We start from the raw sequence: 20,183 nt of genomic DNA, 5'->3' as shown, positions 1-20,183 counted from the left end.
CAACATTATATCTATCTCTTTAAATCAATATTCAAAAGGTTTAACCCATTTAATATATATGAAGAGAAAGACAAACATAAAATTTCAAGTTAAGGAAACCGGACAAAACTTTCACTTTCAAAGAATTTGGATCCACTATATATATATAAAAAGAGATAGACACAAATTTCAACCTAAACAAACCTCTTACTGCTTTCACATGAAGGGATCCTAATCAACGAATTTCATATATATCATATTCGTTTTGGATTTTAATTCACTCAAACTCAACTTTTTCTTTAATCTCAACTCATTTATTTTTCCATCTCTCCATTCTTTTTCCACATATTGCACATCATACCTTCTATTTCCCTCTATTCTCTTCCAATATCACTCTTTGTGTGAGAGTGAGTGAAAATGAAAAGTGAACACATCTTTATCCACTCATTTTTCCTTATTTTCTTTGTAATCTCTTCCAACTACTACACGTACATCCCTAGAGATATGTACCCGTATTTTATCACTACTTTAATATCTTCATCTACCAACCAACAAATCATTCTGCAACAAAGAACCTCTCTCTTTGTGTTTTGAAAACCAATAAAACTAGGCACCCACCCCAACATCCACCACACTCCACTCTCACTCACTTTCTTTCTCAGAACTAGAAACAAAAATGGCTCCAAACCAACCATTTCTAGTTCTCACCTTCACACTCTTCATCACCATAACTCTTTCCCTTGCTCCACCCACCACCTCCACCCGCGCCACCCCAATTCACGGTTCTTCTGAGTCCTCCACCGCCGTCCTCGACGTCTCCTCCTCCCTCCACCAAGCTCACCAAGTTCTCTCCTATAGCACTCAACTTGTGGAATCTTCTCTCAAGGAAGAAACCCATCACAAACCCACTTCCTCTTCCTCCTTCTCCGTCCAGTTACACCCAAGAGGGACAGTCCTCAATGAAAAACACCGTGACTACAAAAACCTCGTACTTTCCCGACTCGCTCGTGACTCAGCCCGAGTCAACTCGCTCACCTTGAAGCTCAAGCTCGCACTCAACGGTGTCAACAAATCGGATCTCCACCCGACCCAGATGGACCAGCTTCTACCGGAGGCTCTCTCCACGCCTGTCTCCTCCGGTACCGGTCAAGGCAGCGGCGAGTACTTCAGCCGGGTCGGTGTGGGTCAACCCGCGAAGCCTTTCTACATGGTTCTCGACACCGGAAGCGACGTGAACTGGCTTCAATGCAAGCCTTGTGCTGATTGCTACCAACAATCCGACCCGATTTTCGACCCGACAACGTCCTCCACCTACGGCCCGTTGACATGCGACGCTCAACAGTGCCAGGCGCTGGAGGTTTCAGCCTGCCGGAACGGGAAGTGCCTCTACCAAGTCTCATACGGTGATGGGTCATTCACCGTTGGGGAATTCGTGACTGAAACGATGTCGTTCGGCGGATCCGGGTCGGTGAACCGGGTTGCAATCGGGTGCGGCCACGACAACGAAGGTTTATTCGTCGGCGCCGCCGGGTTGCTTGGTCTCGGAGGTGGGCCGTTGTCGTTAACCTCACAGATCAAAGCATCGTCGTTCTCGTACTGCTTGGTGGACCGTGACTCAGGGAAATCGTCGACGCTCGAGTTCAACTCAGCTCGACCCGGCGACTCAGTCACTGCACCACTACTGAAGAACCAGAAGATCGGAACCTTCTACTACGTGGAGCTCACCGGCGTCAGCGTCGGAGGCCAGATGGTCGGCATTCCGCCGGAGACATTCGAGATGGACCAAACCGGCGCCGGCGGGATTATCGTGGACTCCGGCACCGCCATAACTCGGTTGCGAACTCAGGCTTACAACTCGGTCCGTGACGCGTTCCGGAGGCTGACTCAGAACCTGCGTTCCGCCGAGGGGGTTGCGCTGTTCGACACGTGCTATGATTTGTCGACTCTGCAGTCTGTGCGTGTCCCCACCGTGTCGCTCCACTTCAGCGGCGGCAAAACGTGGTCGTTGCCGGCGAAGAATTACTTGATTCCGGTGGACTCCGCCGGTACTTTCTGTTTCGCGTTCGCGCCTACGACGTCGTCTTTGTCCATTATAGGGAACGTGCAGCAACAGGGGACACGTGTCAGCTTCGATCTTGCAAAAAATGAAGTTGGATTCTCACCCAACAAGTGCTAGATTTGTAATTGACCTATTTAACCCTCATCCTAGCATTGCTCTATATAATAACATTATAAAATTTATAATTTATGATGTGGGGAGAAAAAAGAATTTTAGTATAGGTTTAGGTTTTTAATTATTATGGTCTTGGGGTTTAATTCTAGAGAGAAACAAAAAAAAGGGAAAAGACCATGCTTAGCATTAAAGTGTTTAGGTGATAAAAGTCAAGAACAGCCCACATATGGTAGAGAAGGATTTTCCTTTTCCCTTGATTGTGTGGAGTGGGTTCATAAATTATTAGTCCTGCATGGGTTAATTTTAATTTCTAAAAATGGATTGTAAGTTGTAACTATAAACTCCATGGCATGGCTTGCAAATTTGTTCAACCCTTGGGGGCTATTTTTAGTTCTGAAGATTGAAGTTATATATTCTTGTAATTTATGGTAGTATTATTGTAAAGGGTTGCATGTAGGCCATATGGCTAACAGTGTGACATTGATATGATATTAAATTTCACATGGATCTGAGTGATTAATATTTAGTGGGTCTCTTTTATTTGGATAAAAAAAGGGTCATGGATTGTTGTTTCGTGGGTCAAAGGAACTGTGGAGTGTGGATGTTGTCTCTTCATATGTTTTCTATTTTCTTTTTAAAAATACACAAGAACAAGCTATGACAATAGTGTAATTTGGCACTAGCGAAAAACAAAATCAATGTTTTTAGGTGACGTTGGTTTGGTCTGGTGAGAATATAGAGGAAGTTGATTGAAATATGTTGACCCTGTTGAAATTTGGTTATTCTTGTGGGTATTAATTTGAATAAACTAAATTACAATTTTAAAGGTTTGCTTATTTAATTCATCTTATATTGGCCTGTTTGATATTTAAAATGTGTTGGCCAATGGGAATTCATGTATTCATCTTCTATGTATTCATATTGGTAGACAAGAATTATAGCCTTAAATTATAAGGGTACGATGGTAGGTCCAAATTGCAATACATTAAATTGTGGGGTGTATTAACCGTGAATCGTGATACAATTAATTTTTTTTTTTTTGTGAACGTCTTTATCCGTGATTGTCGGTGAAATAAAGCATGGATGCATGGATCGTAGTAAATAAGAGTGATTGGATATCATGTCGTGTGGCATTTTCAACAGCTAAGCTGGAACACACTTGCTACTCACTATTCCTCATTTCGAAAATATGTTTCGAATTAATTTTTATTAATAGTTCTTATCTATTTCATAATGTTTGTACCTCAGAATCTAGGAGAAATCTCTCATCACACCGTGATAGAGAATCACGGTGTTGTGAGACGATTCTGCTTTGAGGTTATGATAGAGCTTCTAGATTCCACATTGTTGAGGCGCTTACTCCGTCACTCAAATCAGTGAAAGTGTTGGAAGATAATCTTAGATACTCAATTGAAACTCAAGTAAATTTTAAAATGAAGGCTTAAAAGCACATTTGGTCCCCCACGTTTGGTCTTTGTGCAAGCGTCGTCCCCAAACTATTTTATTAGCAAGCCTGGTCCCCCACGATTGCTCCGTTAGTGACGTTGGTCCTTCTGTTAGATATGTAACGTTTTTTGCCACTATGGATTTTTTTAAATGACCTGGAGGAGAGAGGGAAGCTATGTAGGTGAGAGAGACCTCACATGTGCCTTGCACGTGCCTTATTTGAATTAGAAAGGTTGAGGCCATTTTTTTTGCACAACAAAACCTAGAGAGAAAGAAGGGAGAGTATCGTTAAAAAAAAAACATAAGGGAGAGTAGTGGCGGAACAATCGATAACGAACGACGGCGACAGTGTCTCTGTGTGGCGGTTCTCTGTGCGGCGGTTCACTGTGCAACGGTTGCCAGTGCGACGGTGAGGGTGCGAAGGGTGTGAAGGTACGAAGGGTGCGAAGGGGGAAGCGAAGGCGAAATGACACGAGGAAGCAACATCAGTGACTACTTATGGTGCGGTGGGGAAGGATTGCAAAATGGTGTGGCATGTAAGTTCGTTCTAATGAGAAAGAAGAATGAGATTAACAATTGCCAAGATTTTTAGCATTGCATATGGGATTGAAGCATTTTTAGCATTGCATATGGCCAGGTTTTTAGCATTTTCATTGCATATGAGAAAGAAGAACGAGATTAACAACTGGCATAAAAAAGAAGTAAATAAGAAGCAATCTTGCATTTAACACCTTCAATTCCATTCCATTACAAACCAAAACCAAACAGGGGCAAGCCTACAAACAACTCTTGACTAGAACAGTTTCCTACACTTCACTAAAAATACTACAATGGGAAGAACCGGAGGAAACTTCAATTCCACAATCACAAAATTTCGGATTTCTTCCCCTCAAATTGGAAGAACCAGAGGAAACTTCACTTCCTCCACGCATTTGTGGCCTTCTTCGCTGGGAAACATCTTCCACTCCATGCGATTCATCATGTCTTTCCCTTCGATTTGGTGTCCCTTCATAGCCTCCCATGCCTAGGGTTTCAGTTTTCAAATTTGGGGATTTTGGAGAAATGGAGATGGAATACCGTGTTTAAAGAGAAGGAATGAAGAAGAAGGTCACATGCTTCTCACATGTTCGTCCCTCTCTCCTTGCTGGAATCCACGTCGTTTAAATGAAGCCACGTAAGCATTTTCCGTCTGTTTTTGGATGGAAATGCGCTCAGGGACCAATGTCATTAACGGAGCAATCGTGGGGGACCAGACTTGCTAATAAAATAGTTTGGGGACGACGCTTGCACAAAGACCAAACGTGGGGGACGAAATGTGCTTTTAAGCCAAAAATGAATAACATATTATATAAATGAATGACAAAACATGTATTTATAGGTTCAGAGATTATGACGACTGTCTCTGCACGTGTGAGAGAGACCCTTTAAGTTGGTATTCTGAGTGGGTGGATTGCCTCTGACCGTCTTGCCTTAAGTTTATTGTATCTCGATGTTTAAGTGGTCGAGCGGGCACTGGTCGGGTAGGATGATTCTCCTTGATTTATTCAGTTCGACCGTAGGGCGCATGCTTTTGGTCGATTGAGATGTCCTCAAACCAAATGGCTTAGAAACTGACCAGAATAGGTTGTATGAAAATGAGAAGAGAGAGTAATGGAAAGGAGAACTTGAGTGAACGAGACAACCTCTTCGGCTGTACGAGGAGAAAAGAGTGTGAATATTCCATGTGCACCCACTATTTTTTCTAATTTCTGATTTTGAGAAAAAATGTTGAGGAATGTGTTGCCTTTTTTTTTGAAATTTCAATTAACATCATTCATTAACTTTAATCTATCCCACTTTTTTATTTTTGATAGTTTTATTTTAATTAAAAGTAATATTTTCTCTTTCTTTTGTCTATTTAACCAAATAAAATGAGAAATAATTTAATTCATTTTTTCTCTTCTCTTTCTTCTCTATTTCTACGATATCAAAGAACTTATAAAATTTACTTTTTTTTTTCTCATCACTTTCTTCCTCATATTCTCTCTTCTCACGTTTTCTTTTAAAGCAAACATGCTATTACTGAGAAAATATACCCCACGACATATCCAAGTAAAAGAAAGTATTTCATAGTTTATGTGCATGATTAAAATTTTCTTTCTTAGATAAAGTATAATGTTTATGTATCTTTCTTTTTATAAATATTTAAATAATTTCATCGTTTAACTTGAAAAAATACGAGTAAACTTTCACGCTTCTGATTATAGGAACCGTTGATATACATGGAAGATTTTCAGCTTGCAATTCATCCGAATGTCAAAATGCATCAACCGAAGTAGGTCAACCACAAATTCAGGGAAAAGTTGTAAGTCACAAAACTGTTCCTCACTACAATTGTTTGAACTTTATTATGCCACTATTGATCCCTCAAGCCTTGGGGCTTTTCCTCACCAACTATAGATATATTTTATGGGAAGTCTCACATTTAGATTAATGAATTCTTTGTCACATCAAAGTAAAGAACCTCACTTTTGTTCAATGTTAACTCCACCAAATCCTTCTTTGACATTTTGTCTCGACCTTTGCGTTTCTCCGTTGAATTTTTCTCAGAAAGCCCTTGTGTATGAGCCTCATCCCAACATGCTCTTAGGCATTGTTAATTTGGTAGTAGAAGGTTTGAGAAAAAGAAAAAGAGAGAGGAAATAAGAGAAATGAATCACCCTTGCTTGGTAGGGGACGGAGGGTGAGAGGGAGGGGCAAGAGGCGGACTCACCACTTTTTTGGGGACTCTCCAGATTGAGAAGAAATGGGTCGGATGCAACCTTTTTTTTTTCTCACTATTGAGCTGCAAAAATCAGTGCTTAAGATCGCTAATAAATTAATTTTTTTGACATAGTTAAAGTTGAATAAAATTGTTTTTCACAAAAATAGAGACCTTTTCTATTTTATTTATCTTTTTTCTTTCTATTATACAAAACAATACACAAAATTTTCTTTACTTCTCACATCTTTCTTTCTACTCATCTTCTCTACTTCTCTTCTAAATCAAAGAAAGCCTTAGAGTAATGTTTTTAAAGGGAGATGTGATTTTGAAGATTAAAAGTGAACATTGATCATATTTATTTTTTTGTCAAGGAACCTTGATCATATATGACAATATACTTTTATCAAATAAAACATAGTTCAAACGTTAAATATTATTCTTCTTAATTTGAATGAAACCGAAATAAATAAAAAAATGTTAAATATTATAAATTCTAACATATCAAGTTTACACTGAAATTCAACTAAATCAGAAAATATATTAAAATTAAAAATAAATGTAACTATTTCTCTTACATGCCCTCATATGATTGGATTTGAGAGTTAAACAACCCTTATTTTAAACTGTAAGTACAACAAAGAACAAACATACTCTGAGACTATTCCTCGATAATTTTCTCTTTTTCTTTTTCTAAATAGTTGTTTTGTTCAGTTACCGAAATTAACTGAAGATGTTGACATAAAGGGATAGCAGCTTCCTCTATGCGTCCAATTGAAGATGACTTGTTTTGTTCATTCATTATGTTATGAGTCTTTTACCGTCAATAATCTTCACAGTTATTTTTTAATCATCCCAAAATCTTGACCTTTTCGTAGGAGGTTGACGATAAACAACTTTTCACATCTAAACTAGGGTGTGTGTAAAAGAATTGCACACCAGCATTGAAGATTAAGCACATAAGAATATGTGATTTCCAAGGGAATATATTTTTGTGACATTTGAATTGTCTTAAATTACTTAAGCGTTGTAAGTTAAGTAAGAGTTTTTCCACGGTGTCAAATGCAAGTTGCTTATTCCAGTAACCCGAAAACATTTTAAGAGTGTGATAAAAAAACATAGTTAAAAGTAACTAAAAAGCATGAAGTTATAAAAATTTAGGGTAGACTGTGTGGTCCACTATATAGAAACTTTTTACAAGTAGTAGATTTGTTTAAAATGGTGCAGATGAACATGACATCAAAGCTTGCAAGCATTGCTTCCTTTACCTTTTTGCTGGGGGTGGTAGAGAAGGAATTATACAACCAATTGAAGATTGGAGTTTTTTTTAATTGCTATCACAATTTCGATCCAGGTGTGGAAAATGTTAAATGTCTCTCTAAGAGTGCGGCTCTTAGGATTCAAACTCTCGGCGTAGGGGTTCGAACAATTACTTTTTACCACTACAACCAGCATCCGTTGGATTGAAGATTAAAGATAAAATCCATAGAAAATGTATCACGTTATTACTAGTTTTTTCTTTTTGAAAATAATACGATTAACTTTCCATCACAAAGAGTGACTTCTTGAGCAAACAATATAAGAAGATAACTTTTTGGGTTCTCTAAATGACCTTAGACAAAATTTGGGTTAAATCACTAGTTTTAGGTGGATCAATGCATGCTTAAGATAAATAATAAAATATAAAATTTTCAACTCATTTATCTTAAATATCATTGTTTCACCTAGTACTAGAGTGGTTAAATCCAAACTTTAGTCAACCCTTAATTTTTTTGGTTTGAAATTTTGTTCACCATACCATAAAAATATTCTTAACCTGCTAGAATACTCTAACCAAGAAGCGCATATTAAGCTAATTCTAAAAAGTTAATCCGGTTTAATTAACAGACTTGGTTTATTTGAAAACTTCAAGGAAGAGTTTTACCATCTATATACACTGAGATAGATTATATCCAGGCAACCCAGGTACTATGAAATTCGTGCAAGTAGTGTTGTCCACATCAAGGGAAAGTAACATTTAAAACTACCAATGTCATGTAATAAACCAATAACTTGGTACGTGTTGCAATAAACCAATCGAATAATCCTTCACTTGTCAACAGTCCACTTTCCAATAAAACAGAGGAATGATAGAAGGATTCTGTTCAAACGTGTTGCTATAACTAACTTGGATCCACTTTCAATATCCTCCCATAAGCACTTCCCGTCCATCCGACAAAAGCTACTTCTATATTTCCCGGAATCACTTCTCTCTGAAACATAACAATCTATGGAGTTTTCAATCTCACTAATTAAGAGTTTAAGACCGAGAACATCGATTTTAGAGTGTTTTGCCATTAATCATGTGTAATAAAAGCCTCTATATTTCATTTTTTTTAAACAACAGTTATATGTACAACACCCTTGATATTTGAATATTGAAATGTTCTCGTTCCGTCTGTCAAAAAAGACCACTGAAAGGGGGTTTGCATACCCACCACGTGCACTGTTCAAGTTGAGAAAACCACCACAGAAATTGAGTTGAATCCCCACTACGGTGCGCGTGGAAGATCAACGTTTTTCTCTCCAATTAGGAATTCCTCTGGGCCATTACTGCAGGAAAATTAAAAGGTTGAGCCACTGAAATCCACAAAGCAGTTAAGACAGTGAAATTTAGTCATCATATTTACCTAAGATAGCTCAGAGCAGACATTCGGTAGAGACAGGTGAAGACCAGAACATGCAATCCAATGGTGTAAAAGAATGCAAAAGTCCGGGCATACCTGCAAGAGGATTCTTTATCAAATAAAGAACAACTCATAATACTTTGTCAACATATGCACAAATCAAGGAACGACTAATAGACTCAATGTTCCCAAAGCCACCATTAAAACATAAATGTTCAAACAAAATGCCAACAATGAAGAGGTAGTAGGCATGATAATATCACTAGACAAAAATCAGGAAGATGGTGTCAATAAGTGATCAGTAGTATATGATGGATTGGGGCTTCCAACGAGTGAAAGCAAATCTCATCACGTATCATGGTTGGTGAAACAAATACGAAGGATTTATGAGCTCGTAAGTCGTAACGTATTTGCCCATGTTCCGCCTAAGCTTCAGAAATACGGACTCAAACATGCCATAAATTTTCTGACTCCAATATAACAGGGTCAAACAGGTAAACAAATTATTTAACTTGGAGAAAACAAGAGCATTGCATTAGAGAATATCTGAAATAAGGCAAAGCATTCGAGCATACTTGTTACCAAGGAGAAAACGCCCACTGCTGAGCGTAATTCTGTCCCTGAATCCCAATTCCTTGTATCTTTGATCCCTTTCCTAGTTACACGGAAATAGACGGAGCAGTTCATAATTAGAAACATAAATAATTAATACGAGAACACAACACAGCAATTGAAAACTTCACATTTCCAATCAATCACTTCCGTATATTTCCTCCAATGCCAATCCATCCCACTTTTCCAGGTATGGTGGGAGATGGTGGAGGATGGTCTATAAGCAGGGTTCTGAGTAACAATGTTCAATAACTTCAACCAGAAACAGCAACTACTGAAATGCATATTTAACAAATGGAAGTTTAGACTTTTAATCAAGGACATCACTGGCACTGTTCGTTGTTTCCAATGAGTAGTAAATCATTTTCTACTCTCAGTAATAACACAGATATACACCTGAAACCTCATTTTCTATTCAAATTATTTTACTAACAGAGATACTTGTGATGAGAAAGTGTGTCTGACACTGACAACCCCAACCACAAAAGCAGATAGAGATTCCTTTGAAGTTCTTATTGTGTGGTTTTGATGTTTTAGTTAAGACGTTCAGTTTCAACATATGCATATTTCATTAGAGTAGTGAAGCTTTGCAACTAAATACCAGCTTAAAATCAACAGTAAATTAAGAACAATGCCGTGCTTCATTAGAGTAGTCAAGCTGATTCACCTTTTTTGAGAATGCTGCAAAAGGATTTATATCATCCTCATATATCTTCTTGTATTTAGATTCAACATCTGATGCAAAACCACTTTCAACATCTTCTGCATACTGAACGAGAAAAGAAAAACAAATCTGTTCAGGGTAAAAGTTTAAAGAGAATTACGATAATGAAAGAACATTAAGTTAAAACAAAGAACAATTCAGAATACCTTTTTAGAACCCCTAGAAACCACTTTCTCAAGACTATAATCTTGCACATAACGAATCTTCCCATATAGTTTGACATTATCAGCTTTGGTCTTTTCCAATTCCACTGTTAATACCCCAATCTTCTCCTTCAACTGCCTTATTTCCTATCAAAGGTGAAAAATTCACCCAAGTCAATGGTCACTACAATCTAAAATTTGATCGAACTAAGTTTACACGGAAAGGAATACAAATAAATCAGTTGATTTCAATTAAAAGCATACCTCTTCTGTCTCTCGCAAGCGTGTCCTAAATCGATCTCTCTGATTACAGATCACTTTAAGCATTGAGCTCTGATCTTGGTCCAAGGCCACTTGCCTTTGGTCTGCTGTACTCTGCTGCAAAAGAGCCAATTTAAGAATTCTTTAATTCCAAACAGACAGAAATTGTGTGATTGTTTCACTTCACTCACTTTAGTCTATCCGGCAAATTTTTTTTCATGTTTCCCAAAATCATGGTACTCTAAATGCATAGATTAAATTTTATGAAAATAACCAATTGACCCCAGAGTCATCATTCAAATATCAAGGAAATACATTGCAATCATTAAACCATTTGACCATGTTCAAAATATAATAAAAAAATCATTCATGTGTCTTCACCTAATTCATTTAGCTGTTGAGATAGTTGATTTATGATATCGTATCAGAGTCTGTATGACCAAGTGGTCTAGAGTTCGATCTCTATTGCCACTATTCTTCTAATAAAAATAATAATTGAATTTCAAATTTTCAATACAAGGTAGGTGAGTCTGCAATATCCACACTCCACACCTCAAGCCCAATGAACTCATACGTGAGAGGAAATGTTAGAAATACAATATAAAACTATTCATGTGTCTTCACCTAATAGTTTACGCTTTTGGGATAGTTGGTTCATGACAGACTCAAAAGCTTAATTTGTTAAGAAGATTCTGAATCATGGTATAAAGTATAAAGCCTTCCATGCAAAGCCTATTATTGGCTTGAAGCATGGATAAATCACATTTAAGTTTCAGTGTGGCAAAGGGAAAGATAAGGAATGATCTATTGATTACTTGGTTAAAGAGGCTTTAACACCATGCCATGAACTAAAATACCAAAAGCATAAGCTTTAAGGACTCCTAGGATGATTTTAATGAGAAGATATCAATCTATCATTAATGAGAACTAATTAGGTTTTCTGTATTCCTAAAAGAAAAAAGTAATAAAGAACAATTGCGATAGCATGTCTTTTCAATTGAATGCACAAGACTTGGTTCCTGTTGAAGATTGCTCTCCTAACAAAAGTAAAATGCAGTAAGAACGCCAGCATGGACAAGGAATTTACCTCAGAAGCCTCACCGCCACCAGCTTCTGAAAGATCCCAGTCATCAAGGAAGGTCCCTTTACGATCTTTAGAATTGGAACTATATCCCTGCATCAAAAGGGGTAGCTAGGTGCCTTAAATAAATAAAAAGCATAAAATCCCATCATAAACTTTAATGCATATACAGAAATGAGCAAGAAAGGGATTCATATAAGTGGTTCATATAGTAAAAGGTGTTAGTGGTAATTGTTCGAAACCTTCAGGATATCATCTTCCAACTTCTGTATCAATTTTTGTTGCTCATTAACCTTTGCTGCAAGTTCTGTAATCTTCTGTTCTGCTGTTTCCAGTAAGGATGTTTTCTCAGAAAGGGTAACCTGAAAATGGTAGAACCACATCTGAATAACAGAGATACTTCAAAATGCACAGCAATACCACCAGCAGATCATCTTAAAAAACAGTCTTCTACAAGAAATTGTTATTGATATGATGATATCACAACTTGGGCATTGTTTGAATGCAGGATGTACAGGGGATCCTTTCTTAACTGGGATGGCCTTTAAAGCTACACTACATAAAAGGCCAGTGTTATGTGAGTCTATTATCTCGTGGGAATCAGATGTCCCATTTCCATGATCATACCTTCAACTGTGTTAGTTCATGTTCCATTTTACGGTTCTTATCAAGAAGAAGAGACTCCATCTTGCTCATCTCCTCCCCACTTGTAGCCACTTCCCAATCTTCAGCCTCAATTGAATTATAACCCACTGCCTGCATGTATAGCTCACTAGGAGTTAGATGGATAGTGAGGCCCACAGCGAGTGGTCAATAAAACGGTCATTAGAGAATAAAGAGAACAAAAAAGCCACCTGCAAAATTTTCACTTTCTTGCGCAGATCATCAACCATTTTTTCTGTAGGTCTTGTTTGGAGCTCCTTCTTCATCTCCTCAAGAGCAGTCTCCTATATTAAGAGTAGGGTGATAAAAAAAATTAGTCAGGGAAAAAATGACATTATTAGCAGACATGTATTGTAAACTGTTCATACAGTGAGATAACTGTTTTCTATGAACAGAACTAGTTCTACTAAATTTGTCTTTCATACACAAAACACTACAAAAGAAGAGTACTATCATGCACTTCCATTTCTCAAGGGAAAACAAATCCCCATCATCCTAGAAGGGAGGTTCATGGAGACGCCCTGTGCCCAAAACCATAATATGAATTGAGAATTTTGTGAATGGGATAGCTAAAAAGATAGTTTCAAAATTTAATGAAGAGGGAGGGACTAAATTATATACCGTGTGAATGGAATTTGTATGATTTCTTTGTAATTGTTAATATATCAAAATTCGATGTGGGACTTGGTCAATTCAAAACCCAAAACATACTGTAAGGGATGAAAATCTTTAGGTATTCATAACCACTTATGATGCCCTGAAATATCACATTATGGAGGTTCATAAAATTAAAAGACTTCACCTACTGAAATATCACCTTTTCATTGAGCATTGCAGTAAGTTTCTTGACTTCATTTATGTGTTCTTCTCTTTCATTTGATAAGGCTGTTTCAATATTGTGTAGCTCCATGTTCAATTCAGAGATTAGCTTCTCTTTGGCATTTAAAGAATTCTCAAGCACACTATTCGTGTCTAAATTATCACTGCAAAATAAAAATCAACAGTCATCAGACAACTATGGTCTAATTTAAAAGAAAATTAAAACAGTGAAGGAAATAAGAAGGATTTGAGAAGTATTGATAAGTGAGTACGCATATATAGAAAGAGAGGCAGACAGACAGAAAATGAAAACAAGTCAAGTAGCTCTGCACCACTGAATAACTTTCTGTACGATGAGTTCATCTAAGAGAATATCGTTTTGATTTTTTGGAGACTGCTTATGAATTGCTTAGCTGACAATACTTTATGGTTTGAGGGATCCAAATAATCAGTTCTATTAACAGAAATAGATAATCCAAAGGTGAAGAATAGGGTCCAGGTCATGTTCAGACACTCGCTCAGAAATTTATAAAGAAAGGGGTTGTTTTACAGTTTTACTAGCTTTTACACTTGTACAAAAAAAATTAAAAAATTGAAGTAATAACACATAAAGCTAAAGTTGCTGGATTAAATCAATAAGAATAATGGAAACATCCTTGTATATTTAACAGCTTCCGGTGTGTTTCTTAGCATATATGGAGAATTGTGATAATCTCTTCAAGTAATATGCATCTTTGGGGTAGAGTTAGGTCCAACACAAATTTTATGAAAATTAATTTGTTTCAATAAGGAAGAAATTTCAGCTGCTAATCTTTAAAAAAATTGAAATGAGATGCTTTAATTATAATGTTTAGAAGTACCAAGACCAAAAGGTAATATAGAACAGAAATTTTATTCAAATTAAAAAGGATGCTAAAGATGGATAGTCTGGTAACAATAAATAGGTCTATTTTAACAACCACCACAATGTTATCTATAATTTGGAAGTTAAAACGTAGATCATATTCATTTTAGAAATGGAAATATGTGTATATCTGTACTCCTATTACGGCTAACTTTGCTATATATATCTCCAAAAAAGAAAAAAGATGAGTATTACCATACCTCTTCTTGATCTCAGTATCTTCATTTGCCGTGTGTAACTGTGACTGGAGCATCCCCTGCATAGACACAGAAGGATCGTGAGAACAAACAGTAAGTCTGGCTGAATTCTACTAACTTTTTCAGAAAGGGCCGGATGTAAATTATGCGGAGCCCGCAGAAATTATCTTCATCCAACTCTAGTCCTCTGTACCCTTTGGTACCAAGCAAGGGACAAATCTTTTAGTTCCCTCCTCTTCCTTTACTATCCACCCAAAGTTTGCAACCCAAACAGAGGCTTAGAGTAAGAGAAGGTTATGAACTGAAAAACTGTATCCTTTTATCATAAAGACCAAAGAAATACCTAGACCAATACATAGCTCATTCCAAACTGTATGACAACCACACATTATATTCAACTTATAATCATTGACAACAGCCTTTGTAGGTAATACAATCTTGTAATCCTATTCTTCATGCCTACAGCTGAAAGTCCATGGTCAATGAGACTGGACCAGAATGTATGGAGGGCGAGGTCATCGATAGAAACTTAAAGTCGAAAAGGGAAATGTATAACACCAATTAAGAAAATTTAACAAGAGAATGGAAACATACTTACAAAACTTATACAACAAGAACATCCAAGCCATATCTCAAGAGGAGAGGTAAACATGAGTTTATATATAGTTGACTACTCAAACACAAGTAATTACAGAAGTGATGGTTAAGACTTAAGAGGGTTCTAGAGTTTAAGACAACATCTACCTAGCAACCAATACTTTGTTTCTTTTGGAAATATTTTTCTTGCAAATTTTAGATAATTTCAATTTGAAAAAAATTGCCGCTTCTTCTCTTAAGTTTGATACAGGAGGATTCCCCATTTTGTATTTATTATGTACATACTGATTGCAGCAATGTTTTTTTTTAAAAGGGGGAATTAACTGTGAAATGAGAAGAATACAAGAGGCATTGGAGTGAATCTATGTGTCTCAACTGCACAACGGAGCTCATTATATATAATAGTTACAATAAATACATATAAGCATTCTTTCCCTATTTACAATGATAATGTTACCTAATTACAGTTAATACATTATATCCTACCTATTTACAAGATATCTAACACTTCCCCTCAAGCTGGAGCATATATGTCATATGCACCAAATATGACAAATCTAATTAACCCGATGACCTCTCAAAGACTTGGTAAAAACATTAGCCAACCAATCACTTCTCTCAATCTTTTCTTTGGTGTTTTCTACCCTTTTTAATCAAACTACCTTCCATTTTGATCAACTCTTAAATGACCAAACCACCAAAGTCAAGTTCCTATCATCTTCTACTCCAAATTATATTCATTTCTAATCTCATCTTTCTTCGATGTCCAATCATCCACCTTAACATTATCATCTTCACTACACTTGAATGGATCTAGAAATAGTGGATTGCAGCAGTTCATAACTTATGAAACAATTAGAGAGAAAGAACCATAATTTGAAGAATTTGAATATAAAGCACATAAGACTCAATTATAAAAAACTAAAACTTTAAAATCAAATAAAAGCTTGTAAATGGCACCTTCTGTCTTTCCAAACTAAGAAGCATTGTTTGAGCTCGTTCAACTTCATCCATCAGAAGAGTGACCTCTGATTGCTTAGCTGCCCTATCTTCATCTGAAAATTTCAAGAAAACAAGGGGTTATTCTCTTCATGACATAATAATATTAAAGAATTATGGTTTTATATACAGAAAGAAAGCACAGTGCCAAAGAATAGATTATACAGTAATGTAATAGCTGATGTTGCAGATTCAGGTGAAGAGTGTATGACTAATATTGAAATGGGAATTAATTGATTACCAGATTGGGCACGGAGTTCAAACAGCTGGTTTTGTGCAAGCTCATGCAATTTCTGCATATTGGAAACACTTTCTTTGGCATTCTGCAACTGATCTTGCAGTACTTGTTCTCTGCATAGAATAAACAGATCAACAGTTTAGGAAGCAATGACAAGGCGGAGGACAGTTCCAATAGAATAGTAGTGAACAGTCTAATTCCAGAGCAAGAGGGGCCAACTGTTAGGAACCTAGATATTTGACTGTATAGAGAAGAGGGAATAATTCCCAAGTATAAAAACAGATTCACAAGCATATATTTTCCCTCACTCACAACAAACATAAAGCTAACCAAAAGAATTAAAAACAGAAAATATGACACAGGTCATCTGAGAGACCTGTAATGTCCCATCCAATCCCACACCCAGTCCTTGCTTGCCCCCTCCCTCTCCCTGCCTTCCCTTCTAATATTACATGTCCTGATTGTTTGTTTATTCTAACTACCCTGTTATGTGTGCAGGTAGTTCCCTGGAGCCAAATTATTCATTCGGTTCATGTGGCCCATGGTTATCCTCCCTTCTTTGTATAATCCACCTGGACAATAGTAGGAGTGCTAACACAAACAGATACCCTAATGCAGTTGTCTCATATACTAAACTGAATAAAAAAATGCAATAGCACACAAGATTAGTAGAAGATACCTTTCTTTCAAAATTTCCAATGTTTTCTGGTTCTCTTCTGCCAGACTGCGTTGCTTAATCTCCACAATTTCTTTCACTTTCTCTTCCATCTGACATGGATAAGTTTATTCAAATTAATGAAACCCGTGAAAGATAGTTAGGTTTGATTTGTAATTGAAGTTTTAAAATGTTAGAAATGTTGAGAAGTCTAGTCACATTGAATATTATCATACTATCATATGACAACAAAATACCAGTACTCTGATCGAAAAGAATTATTATTACTTTATCAAAATGATAGTAGAGAGTTGGAATTCAGTTAACCTAGGAAAGTAATTTATTACAGGCCATGAGTGTAAACATTAAAAACCTTTCTGCCAACATTTATTGATGTCTGAGGGTGGTCATCACAACTAACAAAGTTCCGTATAACAAATGAATTTTTTTGTTGCAGTTGATTGCGTATGTGGGTGTGTGTGTGTGTGTGTAAGGTCACCAAATTGTATAAATATATGCATAGCATGAAAGTGCAAATGCTTGTGAATTCATTCAAAAAGTACCAACTCCTGAGACTGAAACTAGAGTGCAATATCAGCATCCCAGTAAGTCAGATTTCGCCCCTTTTGCAAGTACAAGATAGTATGTAATGCCAAAAATAGATTTGAAGTTAGTTATAGTAAAAAAATATTAGATAAAATTAGTTTATGCTATATTTTCAATTACACCTAAATTTTGTTCAATCTTAAATTGTTATGAAATTAAATTGGATTGGAAATTACAATAATGGCTACTAGTGTTAGATATGATATGTTAAAAACCATTCATGTGTTTTGATCTAAAAGGTTAAACATTGGGAGAGTTAGTCCATCATGATCATGAAAATAGGTACTCATTCTATGATCCTGACAATACATTCATGCATAATGCATACCAAACCAAATATGGGAAGTAACGATTAAGGCAACACGTATTTGCCTTCAGAAATGAAAGAGACCATGTCTATGACATTATGCAATATAGACACAATATCTCAAGAATTAATAACCTGTTGCTCTAATTGCCTATTTCTCTCTTCAAGTCTACGTATTGTTGCCTGCTGATTCTTCAAGTGAGTTGCCTCTGTCCTGAATTCTTCAAGCTCAACTTTCATTTTTCGGTTTTCAGATTCAATCTCAGATAACTTGAGATCTTGCTCCTGTTTCCAAAGAAAATATATCAGAACATGAACAAGCATGCAGTATTGCAGATATGTGCATAGCTTTGCATGCATGCACAATTAATGTCAATGCATACAAGAAATTCCACGTACAAATAAAAAGCGGGAAGATGGAAATTCTTAGAAATATAATAAGTTGATCTGTTGATGTTGGAGGCCTAAGTGGTTAAGTCTAAATATGCATAGTGAGAAGGCAGCAGAGCTTCCAATCTCCCTGAAAGTCAAGAGATGAAAGTACCCTAAAAGCAATAGATTGTTCCAAAGAGATAGTAACAACGTGTTCCAGAGTAGATTTAATAGCAAGGAAGGAAACATCCTTAAAGATGCATGCATTTTGAGGTGGAAGGACACACCTAGTTATCATTGATAACAAAAGCATCATTATATCTATAGATTTAGATTCCATAACCCAACATTTGTAACCACCTCATGCACCTAAATGTAATACATCCAACAATATTGCAAGAGTTCTATCCTGTACAAACAAAAGCATGGAGCACCCACATGAAATACTAGAACTCACAGCAATCGATGAAAGCGCTGGATAAGGATCCGGAGCTTCATAAAGCTTCTGATAGATGTTGAGAAAAGCATTTTCTCCAAACTTCGCTCTCTTAGTAAGATTGTCAACCTCTTCCTGGTAGCCCTTAAGCAAGCTATTAAACAAGCCTAACTTCTCCTCAGGTGAAGCTTTCTTGAAGCCTGTAAGCAGCACAATTTGTGATTTCTTAGACAGTCATTCAGTAACAACAAAGCAGAAAACCACGAAAACTGAATTCACAAATTTGGGAGACCTAACTCAACCCAAAAGCTAGCTCAACAGTTGCGGGTTGCTCTACCATTTATAAAAGCTATCTATGTCATATCTTTAGCCAATGCGGGACTTCTAACAAAAAAGTTTATGGAAATAGAAGACTAGAAGAGTGAAGCTATGCTCCTCCTGTAATTCGAACTTTAGTGACCATGGTACCCTTGTATGGTATCCAATACAAATTGTTTAATAAGTTTTGATTTCATAAAAATTATTTAAAATTCTATTAAATGTATCCAGCACCTAATCAAACTCTTGATTGGTACAATGCTTAACATTTAAGTGTATGTTTCTCTAGCACAATTTGGATTTCGGGACAAAACAGGAGCAAAAACACTAAGCATGCATACCTCTAGTGTTCTCAGCAAGCTTGCGCCTATTTTTCTGACTGTTTTCCTGGTTCTCTGCAATCCGAAGCCCTTGTTCATCCAAAATCGACTTCTCCTTCTCCAAATCAAATTCTACAAAAAAAAAATCGATTCTCAATTCAAACACCGTGGCAACACGTTACAGTCATAGATTATCGATCATCAACTCAAATCCCTAAAAATTGATAGAAAAGCAAAGCGTGTGGATGAAGATTCAGCTGAATACCTTTCCAGAAGGCGGAGACGACGGGGATCGGAGCGTTGGGTTTGTCCCGGTCGGGTCCGGATCCGGATCCACCTTGCGGAGCATCCATTTTGTGAAGAGTATCTGTTTCCCTTTCTTCTTCTTCTTCTCTCTGAGTTTCAGGTTTTGTGAATTCACCAAACTCGTTGGGCGGTAATGTAGGATCAGAAAAATGGATCTAAGTGGTTGTTTATGAAGCAATAGCTTAACTTAACTGGGTTCATACTGGATATATCATAATTAATTAATGATCGTTAATCAGTATTCATCGTCATCATCATAATCCATAAGCATTATTTTACAGGTGATCACGGGTTGTGAAGGGAACTGGTTCGTTTTTGTCATTGTTGGGCTGAGTGATCCTTCAAACTTTGGGCTGAAGCCCATTGAGTATTATTGTGGATTTCACTTGTTTTACAAAAAGAGAGGAGGGATTTGACCTTAAACAGGTAAAAAATGTTGAAGTTAGAATCTAGAGATAAGAAAATTAATAACAAGCATGCTAACTCATTCATGGAAGCCCCCAAATGATGTAAGCACTCCCTAGTAACCCTGTTCAGTTTAAACATCTTTGACAAAATAAAGAAGATTTTTTTCTTTTGTTAACGGAACGCTAAAGGAAGATAGACTAAGCTGCATCCCGA

General features: G+C 36.7%; 2 protein-coding genes across 6 annotated transcripts; one reads left to right on the top strand and one right to left on the bottom strand.

Annotated features, from left to right (window-relative positions):
- The first annotated feature begins 533 nt into the window (after positions 1–533).
- Positions 534–2,678, top strand: LOC130738919 (protein ASPARTIC PROTEASE IN GUARD CELL 1-like). The gene has a single exon (XM_057591101.1). The coding sequence runs from the start codon at positions 656–658 to the stop codon at positions 2,153–2,155; it is 1,500 nt and encodes a 499-aa protein (XP_057447084.1). The 5' UTR covers positions 534–655; the 3' UTR covers positions 2,156–2,678.
- Positions 2,679–8,370: 5,692 nt separating this feature from the next.
- On the bottom strand, positions 8,371–19,757 carry LOC130738915 (protein CASP-like). 5 transcript variants are annotated; one of them, XM_057591094.1, is made up of 19 exons: positions 19,522–19,757; positions 19,278–19,388; positions 18,640–18,818; positions 17,946–18,095; positions 16,922–17,010; positions 16,246–16,355; positions 15,966–16,060; positions 14,412–14,467; positions 13,306–13,471; positions 12,680–12,772; positions 12,453–12,581; positions 12,068–12,187; positions 11,832–11,918; positions 10,748–10,858; positions 10,487–10,630; positions 10,284–10,409; positions 9,580–9,659; positions 9,008–9,100; positions 8,371–8,930 (listed from the first exon to the last, which is right to left on the bottom strand). In XM_057591094.1, the coding sequence occupies exons 1-19, from the start codon at positions 19,607–19,609 to the stop codon at positions 8,870–8,872; spliced, it is 2,088 nt and encodes a 695-aa protein (XP_057447077.1). In that variant the 5' UTR covers positions 19,610–19,757; the 3' UTR covers positions 8,371–8,869. The 5 variants fall into 5 exon arrangements, with proteins under 5 accessions (XP_057447077.1, XP_057447076.1, XP_057447079.1 ...); XM_057591093.1 differs by having other exon boundaries at positions 10,748–10,861; positions 19,522–19,756; XM_057591096.1 differs by having other exon boundaries at positions 10,284–10,385; positions 19,522–19,756.
- Positions 19,758–20,183: the final 426 nt, after the last annotated feature.

This window comes from Lotus japonicus, chromosome 2 (assembly GCF_012489685.1).
Source record: "Lotus japonicus ecotype B-129 chromosome 2, LjGifu_v1.2".
Classification (NCBI taxonomy): domain Eukaryota; kingdom Viridiplantae; phylum Streptophyta; class Magnoliopsida; order Fabales; family Fabaceae; genus Lotus; species Lotus japonicus.
Note: the sequence above shows the minus strand (reverse complement) of the source record. Positions and strands in the feature narration are given on the sequence as shown.

Coding starts and splice junctions, on each gene's coding strand:
- LOC130738919 (XM_057591101.1), top strand. CDS start 656: ATGGCTCCAAACCAACCATTTCTAGTTCTCACCTTCACACTCTTCATC.
- LOC130738915 (XM_057591093.1), bottom strand. CDS start 19,609: ATGGATGCTCCGCAAGGTGGATCCGGATCCGGACCCGACCGGGACAAA. Junction 12,188..12,452: donor ATGAACTAACACAGTTGAAG/GTATGATCATGG, acceptor TACCATTTTCAG/GTTACCCTTTCTGAGAAAAC. Junction 10,410..10,486: donor TTTCTAGGGGTTCTAAAAAG/GTATTCTGAATT, acceptor TACCCTGAACAG/ATTTGTTTTTCTTTTCTCGT.